At 50.8% G+C, this 10764-nt stretch overlaps 1 protein-coding gene across 1 annotated transcript; it reads left to right on the forward strand.

Annotated features, from left to right (window-relative positions):
* The first annotated feature begins 6000 nt into the window (after positions 1-6000).
* Positions 6001-9686, forward strand: GDF15 (growth differentiation factor 15). The gene is made up of 2 exons (XM_033136894.1): positions 6001-6298; positions 8905-9686. Exons 1-2 carry the CDS (start codon positions 6001-6003, stop codon positions 9684-9686), a joined length of 1080 nt encoding a protein of 359 aa, XP_032992785.1.
* The last annotated feature ends 1078 nt before the right edge of the window (positions 9687-10764 follow it).

Genomic DNA, 10764 nt, shown 5'->3' on the forward strand with positions numbered 1-10764 from the left:
TCGGGACCCAAGGGTCATCTAGTCCAACCCCCTGCAATGCAGGTATCTCAGCTAAAGCATCCATGACAGGGAACCACCTGACCCTGGGTGGGGAAGTTTTTAAATGTTTAATGTTTTATTATGTTTTTCTATATGTTGGAAGCCGCCCAGAGTGGCTGGGGCAACCCAGCCAGATGGGCTGTATCTAAATAATAAAATTATTATTATGTTGGAGGGGTATGTTGGGATCGCATTCTCCCATATATAAATGTTTTGGTTTTTTGGCATTGCCATCCAGAGAAGGGGGTTCATCAGCTCTTCCATGGTTGGGTGGGATGCAGGTCAAAACTGGCCTTTTGGTCCTCTACTCGCCTCCATCAATGATGACGATGGATTTGTGGAATGGCAAGAATCCCTGTCCAGCTGCAGCGGCTGGATGGAACTCCTCTTGGAGTTTGACTTTTGCCTGGAAGCAGCTTCGATAAATTCTTCTGCTGTGGAATCTCAACACATTTTGGGCGTCTCGCTGACACCTCCCGGGCTGTTTCCACTGCCCTTTTAGGGGACCCTGAAATGACGTGCTTTCTTTGTGGGAAGGCCGCAGACTCCCGGGAAAAGCATCTGCTTTTGCACGCAGAAGGTCTCAAAAGCTTCCAATTCTCCAGGGACGGCTGAGCCTGAGAGAAAACAGTTGCAGCCCGTGTAGACGGAACTGAGCTCAGAGAAGCAGGAGGACACCCTGCTGCATTGCCGACCTGATTGGGTTTCCGAAAACAGGTGCATTCGAAACCCGGAAGGGCTTTTCCTTTAAGACATGCGCCTGAGGCTCCAGCGACATGCTCCTATCTCTGCAACCCCGCATGGTGTCAGCATAACACCCGTTGGAAAAAGCTCAACGCCAGCAGGGAAATGTTGGGAGAGGACCACTTTTTTCCAACGTGGGTTATGCAAAGGCCTTTCTCTTGCGATGGGTTGTGGAACTCAAAGCAACCAAGAACCCCGAACAAAAGACACCCCCCAGCCGGGCCTGGGAGCCACGGCGGCCGTTTCTCTGCTTCCATTGCCCAGCGAGCCCAGAAACGTTTGCCGTCTCCAGCAGTGAAGGGAGAACACAACCGCCCTGGGCCGTCTTGCAATTGTCTAACTTTCTTCCGAATCCATCCAAGCTGCTTCTTGTGGTGTCCAGCCCAGCAGCACATCTTCATTGATCACTGAACTGCTCCATGCCAGTTCAGCCCACACAAACACCCAACATATCTGGAGAAAGTCGTCTTGAATCTCCAAGTGTCCCTATTTGCTAGGGACAGTCCTGGGCTTACAGAAGCCTGCCCGGTTTCTGATTTGATCCCGGAATGTCCCGCTTTTTCTTTAGGATGTCCCTATTTTCATCAGAGAAATGTTGGGCTTACCCCTGAGCCAAAGAGATAAGTAACTATGCAACCTTTAGAAGACACCTGAAAGCAGACCCCTATGTTGTTGTTGTTCAGTCGTTCAGTCGTGTCCAACTCTTCGTGACCCCATGGATCAGAGCATGCCAGGCACGCCTATCCTTCACTGCCTCTCGCAGTTTGGCCAAACTCATGTTAGTAGCTTCGAGAACACTGTCCAACCATCTCATCCTCTGTCGTCCCCTTCTTGTGCCCTCCATCTTTTCTAGGGAGTCTTCTCATGAGGTGGCCAAAGTACTGGAGCCTCAACTTCAGGATCTGTCCTTCTAGTGAGCACTCAGGGCCGATTTCTTTAAGGATGGGTAAGTTTGATCTTCTTGCAGTCCATGGGACTCTCAAGAGTCTCCTCCAGCACCAGAATTCAAAAGCATCAATTCTTCGGCGATCAGCCTTCTTTATGGTCCAGCTCTCACTTCCATACATCACTACTGGGAAAACCATAGCTTTAACTATACGGACCTTTGTCGGCAAGGTGATGTCTTTGCTTTTTAAGATGCTATCTAGGTTTGTCATTGCTTTTCTCCCAAGAAGCAGGCGTCTTCTAATTTCGTGACTGCTGTCACCATCTGCAGTGATCATGGAACCCAAGAAAGTGAAATCTCTCACTGCCTCCATTTCAACTATGCAACCTTTAGAAGACACCTGAAAGCAGACCCCTATAGGGTAGTTCTTTTAATAGTTAATGTTTTATTGTGGTTTTATATACAGCCGCCCAAAGTGGCTGGGGCAAACCAGTCAGATTGGCTGGGTATAAATAATAAAGTTGATGTTGTTGTTGTTGTTGTTGTTGTTGAATAAAGGTAAAGGTAAAGGGACCCCTGACCATTAAGTCCAGTCGCAGACGACTCTGGGGTTGCGGCTCTATAGGCCGAGGGAGCCGGCGTTTGTCCACAGACAGCTTCCGGATAATGTGGCCAGCATGACTAAGCCGCTTCTGGCGAACCAGAGCAGCGCATGGAAATGCCGTTTACCTTCCCGCCGGTGTGGTACCTGTTTATCTACTTGCCCTGGTGTGCTTTCGAACTGCTAGGTGGGCAGGAGCTGGGACCGAGCAACGGGAGCTCACCCCGTCATTGCGGGGATTCGAACTGCCGACCTTCTGACCGGCAGCCTTAGGCTCAGTGGTTTAGACCACAGCGCCACCTGCGTCCCTTGTTGTTGAATAGGACGTCCCTATTTTCATCAGAGAAATGTTGGAGGTTATGCTTAAGATATCCCCCCCAAAAAACTAATATCCCGCACAGCAACCCTGATCATCCCCTATTCAGACTCCCCCCTCTACATCCATTGCCTGAACAGGACCACTCAGGTCATTTAAAAAAAAAAAGATTTGGGGACCTGGGCCACGCCGTGTGAGGCCCTGCTCCCCCCAAACCAGCCCCCTCACATAGCTGTCAACCCTTCCTGCTGCTCCCCACTGCTATATACAGGTGAAACTCAAAAAATTAGAATATCGTGGAAATGTTCGTTTCTTTCAGTAGTTCAACTTAAAAGGTGAGACTAATATATGAGGTAGACTCATGACATGCAAAGAGAGATATGTCAAGCCTTTATTTGTTATAATTGTGATGATTATGGCGTGCAGCTGATGAGAACCCCAAATTAACAATATCAACTTTGGGGTTTTCCATCAGCTGTACGCCATAATCATCACAATTATAACAAACAAAGGCTTGACATATCTCGCTTTGCATGCAATGAGTCTATCTCATATATTAAACTCCAGTAGCTAATGAAAACAATTGCTTACATAAATGGACTCTTCCACGATATTCTAATTTTTCGAGTTTCACCTGTACATAGCTGTCAACCCTCCCTGCTGTTTCCCAATGCTATAATAAGGGAATTTCCCGCAAAAAAAGGGAAAGGTTGACACTATGGACCCCAGCATGGCTGTCTAGTCTCCCTTTTTTTGCGGGAAACTCCCTTCTTCCAAGCCGTTTCCCGCTGCTATCCCTTATTGTTGATATCCCTTAAATTTCCCTTATTTCCGGGAAGGAGAGTTGGAGTCCGGGGACTCCTTGGGTCCCTGCCTTTCTCTGCCCTGCCTCCCTGCCTACCTCACAGGACTGTTGTGGGGGTTAAATGAGGACTAGGGCCAAGGAGCTCCTTGGAGAAAAAGGTGGAATATAAATACCTAATAACAAACAGACAGACAGACAGGTATATAAAGAAGAAGATAAAATAGACGAATGTTTCACAGCAACAAGTGCTCAGATTAAGCATTGCTGCCCCTAACTGGAGGCAGAGCAGAGCCAACCTGGCCAGAAGCCATCAGCGGTCCTCTCCTCCTGCATGAATTTGCCTAATCCTTTTCTAAAAGCCATCCAAGTTGGTGGCCATAGATGCTCCCTGTGGCAGGGAGTTCCAGAGGTTAACCGTGTGCTGCGTGAATAAGTGCTTTCTTTTCTCTGCCCTGATTTCTCTTTCCTGGGAGCTCTTTCCTGGTGTAAATTAATTTGTAGCCTGGGGGGAGGATTACTGCGGCGTGGACTGTCCCTGAGAACCATAGACTGTCCCCGGGACAGGTGAGGGTGCTGATCCCTTATCTTCAATTCCGAAACTTGACAGCTATGGCCCCCAGCACCCCATAAAACTAATCCCCACCCTATAAGGAACAGCTCTCTGGTCTCATAGAGGTGAAACATTTGCAAACAGCTCCAAAGCCGTGCTTTCAGCGAAGGTTCCCCAACAGAATTGGCTCGCGGCTTCTCAAATATGGTGAGGAATTTGTTCGTAGCCCAAGAGGGGGAGGTTGTGAAATAATCGTGAGAGTCTTGTTTCCCTTCAGGGAAGGGTTTTTGGGTTGCAGGTCCCCTGGTGATGGGGGGGGGGTTGCGTGTATGTGAAGCAGCGGCAATGACGCCCTCGTGAATCAACATCCCTCGCAACTCCAATGTTTGGACGGGTTTCATTCCACACGGATCACCGGGGCCTGTTTTATGGCTTCCGCTGCCTTGTAAATCGCCCGGCCGGCATTTTCGGAACGAAGGCTCTGCGGCTTACCGATAGCTCACCACCGACTGACCCAATAACGGAAGGCGCCGAATCACCGCAAAAATATTTGGATGGAAAGGAGGCCCAGATCCACCCCCACCCCCCCAAAAAATGCCACTTGACGTTCCAGCCCCTTGGAGAGGGTGCAATCCGGTTTGCGCCGGGGGTTCTGAAAGGAAGGCTCGCATCAAAGGAAGGGAACATCAGAATCATGCAATTGCAGAGTTGGAAGGGACCCAGGGGTCATCTAGTCCAACCCCGGGCAGTGTAATGTTGGTAGGCTCTCCCATCATTCCTGACCATTCTTGACCGATTCAGCCGAGGCTGGTGGGATTTGGGAGGCCAAACACATATGGAGGGGGGGGCACAGGTGAATCCTAGTCTTTTGCCTTAGTTGGACATACAAAACGGCCAGGTTTGGAGGCTAATTGGAACCCGCCTCTGGCTGATGTTTTGTGTTGCCAGGAAGGTAAAAGCCAAAGGCTCGTTTGGAGAAGGAGCAAACTCATAAAGATAGCCTTCCTGGATCAGGCTGAAAGCCCGATTTGAACTCTAGACCCGTCGCTTTGCAAGCCTGAGCTCTGGAGGGCAGGACTCGAACCCACCGTTGGCTTCAAGTTACGAGAAAGGAGATTCCAGCTAAACATGAAGAAGAACTTTCTGGTGGTAGGAGCTGTTCGACAGTGGAACGTTCTCTCTCGGGAGGTGGTGGGCTCTCCTTCCTTGGTGAGAGAGCCAGTGTGGTGTAGTGGTTAAGAGCGGTGGACTCGTAATCTGGGGAACCGGGTTCGCGTCCCCGCTCCTCCACATGCAGCTGCTGGGTGACCTTGGGCTAGTCACACTTCTTTGAAGTCTCTCAGCCCCACTCACCCCACAGAGTGTTTGTTGTGGGGGAGGAAGGGAAAAGGAGAATGTGAGCCGCTTTGAGACTCCTTCCGGTAGTGATAAAGCGGGATATCAAATCCAAACTCTTCTTCTTCTCTTCTTCCTGGAGGATTTTCAGCAGAGGCTGGATGGTCATGTGTCCTGGACGCTAGAGCCGAGAGTATGCCTCTGAGCCCCAGCAGCTGGAAACCACAGATAAAATCATAGAACTAGAGTTGGGTGGGACCCCCAAGGGTCATCCAGTCCAACCCCTGGCAATGCAGGAATCTGACCCCCCCACCTCTGCTGAAAAACCCCCAAGGGAGGAGATGCAAGTGTTGCTGCTGTCCCGCTCTGTTCCCACTTTGCGGCTTCCCAAAAATCGGTGTCCGGTTGCACACTGCCGCAGAGAACAGCAGCCCTGGCCTTTGCCCCCCACCCCAAGCATCTTCGAGTTATTACAAACCTTTCTGCAACAGCTTCAAGGAAGAAGAAAAAGGGGGGGGGGAACCACACACAGCCAACTGTCAAAATCTTTTTCTTTTTTTTCTTTTTTCCTTTTCTCTGTTTACTTCCACGTCACTGATGACTTAAGTTCGCCTCGGGTATAAAGCCAAAGGTCTGGGCTAGCTTCGCCAGCCAAGCGAAGGGAAGCCAAGCACAGCTCTCTGGAGAAATCCGCCAACCCCGAGGTCTCTGACTTGACTCCACGATGCCCGGAGCCACTCGCCTTGCCACCATCCTCCGGGTGCTATTCCTTCAGTCTCTCCTGTCCGGCGTGGTTGACCTGCGACCCCACGGCCCCCAAGAAACCTGCCCGCAACTGGAAGCTGTCAAACAAACCATCCTGGACCGGCTTGGGATGGAGAAGCCTCCCAGCGTCCGAGGGGCGTTGGGTCAAGGTGGGCTGCAAGAGGCTCACCGGGTCTACCGGGAGACGCTGGCACAACTCAGAGCGAACCAGACTTTGCCGCCGGCAGCGAAAACTGTTCATACCCTGAGGGCAAAAGGTAAGGAGCCACTGCCTTCATTGCATCCATAATTGTATATAAAGCTTTTTGCACAAAATCTGACACCGTCCAGTTCACTTTCAGTCTCATAATTTCTTACGTTTCGACTTCCCAGCTGTGTGCCCACGATGCTCCTGTCGTATTCCTTTATCTGCCGTTTATTTTCTTTGTTATTAAGTCATTTAGTCAGGTCCAACTTACCTATATCTGCGAGGAGATAAAGAATCATGTCAGAAGGATTCTGGCCAGGGGACCTTGTCATTGTTGTTGTTGTTCAGTTGTTCAGTCGTGTCCGACTCTTCGTGACCCCATGGACAGAGCACGGCAGGCACTCCTGTCTTCCACTGCCTCCCGCAGTTTGGTCAAACTCATGTTGGCAGCTTCGAGAACACTGTCCAACCATCCCTTCCTCTGTCGTCCCCTTCTCCTTGTGCCCTCCACCTTTCCCAACACCAGGGTCTTTTCCAGGGAGTCTTCTCTTCTCATGAGGTGGCCAAAGTCTTGGACCCTAAACTTCAGGATCTGTCCCACATGTCTGAAATAGTTGTTGTTTAGTCGTGTCCGACTCTTCGTGACCCCATGGACCAGAGCATGCCAGGCACTCCTGTCTTCCGCTGCCTCCCGCAGTTTGGCCAGACTCATTTTGGTAGCTTTGAGAACACTGTCCCACCATCTCGTCCTCTGTCGTCCCCTTCTCCTTGTGCCCTCCATCTTTCCCAACATCAGGATCTTTTCCAGGGAGTCTTCTCTTCTCACGAGGTGGCCAAAGTCTTGGAGCCTCAGCTTCAGGATCTGTCTGGGCTGCTGCAACAAACACCCTTGCAAGACTTTGGGAGGCAGAGATGCAAGAAGGCATCAGAGGAGGGAGGAGAGGAAAGAGGGACAGAGGCCAGGGTTGCCCGTAACACCCCAGGGTGCCACAGCACAATGGTCGAAAACCATTGACATAGCTCATTACTTTTCCTGATCCGTTCTTCTTTAGTAGGAACTTCTTCATCTTCCCATTTCCGAGCATAAAGAATCCCAGCGGCAGTAGTTAAACAACTTTCAACATCCTTTTTGGATTTTTTTTTTTTATCCTAGCAGTAAAGCTTTCTGTTTCGTTTCGTAAACTCACTTTGAACATCTTTTTTTTGTTAAAATCTCATCGTATATCCTATCCCAAATTACCCCAGCTTTTTTTTTTTTTACAAGCCCACCACATAATTTTTTAAAAAAGAACCCCCTCTTTGTTTATACTTCCAGCAGTTATAGGGGACCTTCTTATAATTCCCCTCCACACACACACACAAATACTCTGAAAAGAACTTCCACTCTTCGGCAAAGTTCTCCTCGCCATTTCGGTCTCTCATTTCCCCCACCATATTTTCCATCCCTGCCTAGTCCATCAATTTTAAAATCCATTCTTTCGTTGGGACTTCTCCATCTTTCCCCTTCTGCGTATACAGGATTCTGGTTGAGGTAGTAACACAGATAAACGACTTAACCTCTGTCCCTATCATCCCCAGAGGAAATACTACAGAGCTCTTGGGAATGGCTATTTCAAACATATTTAAAAACATGTGTTGTGTTACGTGTAGCAGCCGCCAGCTTCTTGGGGTGTCCCAAGTGAGATAGATAGATAGAAATGAGATAGAATCCTAGAGTTGGAAGAGACCCCAAGGGCCATCCAGTCCAACCCCCTGCCAAGCAGGAAACACCATCAAAGCATTCCTGACAGGTGGCTGTCAAGCCTCCGCTTCAAGACCTCCAAAGAAGGAGACTCCACCACACTCCTTGGCAGCAAATCCCACTGTCGAACAGCTCTTACCGTCAGGAAGTTCTTCCTAATGTTCAGGTGGAATCTTCATTCTTGTAGTTTGAATCCATTGCCCCGTGTCCGCTTCTCTGGAGCAGCAGAAAACAACCTTTCTCCCTCCTCTAGATGACATCCTTTGATATATTTGAACATGGCTATCCTATCACCCCTTAACCTTCTCTTCTCCAGGCTAAACATACCCAGCTCCCTAAGCCGTTCCTCATAAGGCATCGTTTCCAGGCCTTTGACCATTTTGGTTGCCCTCTTCTGGACATGTTCCAGCTTGTCAGTATGCTTCCTGAACTGTGGTGCCCAGAACTGTGGGACTAGTGGTCAGAGGGAGAAGACTGGGAAGAGGCAACAGGGCTTAGTGAGCGGGGAGAGTCTGTGGCAGAGAGAAGTCCAGACTCAGAGGCAGAAGCTGAGGCAAGAGGGGAGGGGGGCCCAAGAGGCAGAGAAGATTCTGGCTGGTGAAGAGTCACGGATGCCTCCCCCTCCTCCTGCAAAAAGCTCCCCTCTCCCCTTGTCTCCCAGAACCAGGAGAGGCACGAACCATCCCTGATTGCTTGGAAAACACCCAGGAGAGGAAGAGACCTAGATGTCTATGGGGAAGACGGGGGCCTTCAGCCTCAGCAACTGATCCATGGGGCAAGACCTACCAGGGATGAGCTTCTGTGCTCATGAGGGCTGACACCCCACCAAGTCTGTGCAGATTGTGTTCTTGCTAATAAAGAGTTAACATCGCCTGCTCTGTGTGATTTATTGCTGGCTCGCTCCTGACATCTTCCTCTCTTCATTCTCTCCACAGTTAAGCTTCTGGGCCAAGGATTGGCTGCAGGTCCAGGGGACACCAGCGGCCTGCTCAGGCCCCTATACAGTCTGGAAGTCTCCAGGACGGCAGCGCTCAGCCGGGGCCTCCATGTCGTTCGGGCCGAGCTGTCTCTGCCCAAGAAGTTCCCGGATGTCCCCGGCATCTCCCAGCTCAACTCGACCGGGTTGGCTCGCGTCAACATCTACAGGCTGGCCGGTGGGGATGGAGAAACCTCCACGCTCCTGGCCTCCCAGGTGGTCTCGAAGACCACACCTGTCCTTGATCTCGGAGACGCCGTGGGGCAGTGGCTAGCCGGGCCCGACCCGAGGCTCCGTGTGGGTCTGGAGTTCCCCATGGATGTGGCTGCCTCCACCCTGGAAGGGAGAGAGTGGCTCGCCCTGGAGGTCGAGACGCAGGGGCGCAGGCGGGTCCGGAAGCCGAGGCAGCTGGACGACGAGGAGTGCGGCAAAGGCGACACCAAGTGCTGCCTCCGCTCGCTCAAGGTCTCCTTCGCCGACATCGGGTGGTCCGACTGGGTGCTGGCGCCCAGCAGCTACTCCATGAGCTTCTGCGAGGGTTCGTGCCCCCACAACTACAAGCCGGCCAGCATGCACGCCCAGATCAAGGCCAGGCTCCATAGCCTGTCCGGGGAGACGCCGGCCCCCTGCTGCGTGCCCGCCGCCTACGAACCCATGGTCCTCATGCATTACGCCAGCGACGGGAAGGTGGTCACGCAGCTCTTTGACGACATGATCGTCACACGTTGCCACTGTGCGTAGCAGCCAAGGGTGGGCGGAGAGAGGGGCTCTGCGGGAAGCGGCGTCCCGTCTGTCTGGAGCAAGAGGACAATAGGAACAGCCCAGGGCGGTGCCGTCTCTGGTGCAAAACAGCACTTTTCGGGAGGATGTGTGTGTTCTGAACAGCGTCTCTTCTTGCCAGCTGTGTACCTGTTCCATGGCAGTGCATTGCCCAACCGGCAGCTCCTTTTTACTACTAGGTCATCTTTTCTCAAACGTCTGTCCTAAACATCCAGGGACCTCTTTTATCAAAAGCCCGTCCCAACCCATCAGGGACCTCATTTCCTAAAAGACCACCCCAACCAATCAGGGACCTATTTGCACGAAAGCCCATCCCAACCAATCAGGGATCAAGGACTTATCTTATCTAGGTCATATTTTCTCATAAGTCTGTCCTAGCCAACCAGGGACCTCTTTGATCAAAAAGCCCATCCGAATCGGGGCCTCTTTTTACAAATCCCTGTCCCAGCCAAAGACCTCTTATCTCAAAAGCCCATCCCAACCAATCAGGAACCTCATTTCACTCAAGCCCATCCCAACCAACCTAGGACCTCTTATCTCAAAAGCCCGTCCCAACCAATCAGGGACCTCATTTCACTCAAGCCCATCCCAACCAACCAAGGACCTCTTATCTCAAAAGTCCGTCCCAACCAATCAGGGACCCCTTCCCCTAAAAACCCAACCAATGGGGGATCGCAGCGTCAGTGAAACACCATTATAGGTTACAAGCACTTTAATGCAGCAAACAATTAGTTTTATTTATAAGTGGGTGATATTAAATATAGAAGATAACTAGTAATTCTGGGGTTCTTTTGGGGCGTATTTGTTCAAAAGCAGGGTCTTGCGGGATGTGTGTGTGTGTAAAAGAGAGAGACAAGATTGATCATGTCCCCCTGTTCTCTGAGGACCTGTCAAAAAACCTCAACCTGTTTTGTGGTTCTAACTGTGTGTGTGTGTGTGTGTGTGTGTGCGCGCGCGCATTTAAAACCCGGTCCTCTTATTTATTATTAAATTATTCTCATTTGTGTCGCCAGTGTTTTGGGCGTGTTTTTGGTTTGTA

This window comes from Lacerta agilis, chromosome 18, assembly GCF_009819535.1.
Source record: "Lacerta agilis isolate rLacAgi1 chromosome 18, rLacAgi1.pri, whole genome shotgun sequence".
In the NCBI taxonomy this organism is placed as follows: Eukaryota; Metazoa; Chordata; class Lepidosauria; order Squamata; family Lacertidae; genus Lacerta; species Lacerta agilis.

Excerpts from the sequence above, each read along its gene's own strand:
- GDF15 (XM_033136894.1), top strand. The coding sequence starts at position 6,001 with ATGCCCGGAGCCACTCGCCTTGCCACCATCCTCCGGGTGCTATTCCTT. Across the intron at positions 6,299-8,904 it reads TCATACCCTGAGGGCAAAAG|TTAAGCTTCTGGGCCAAGGA; the intron begins GTAAGGAGCCAC and ends TTCTCTCCACAG.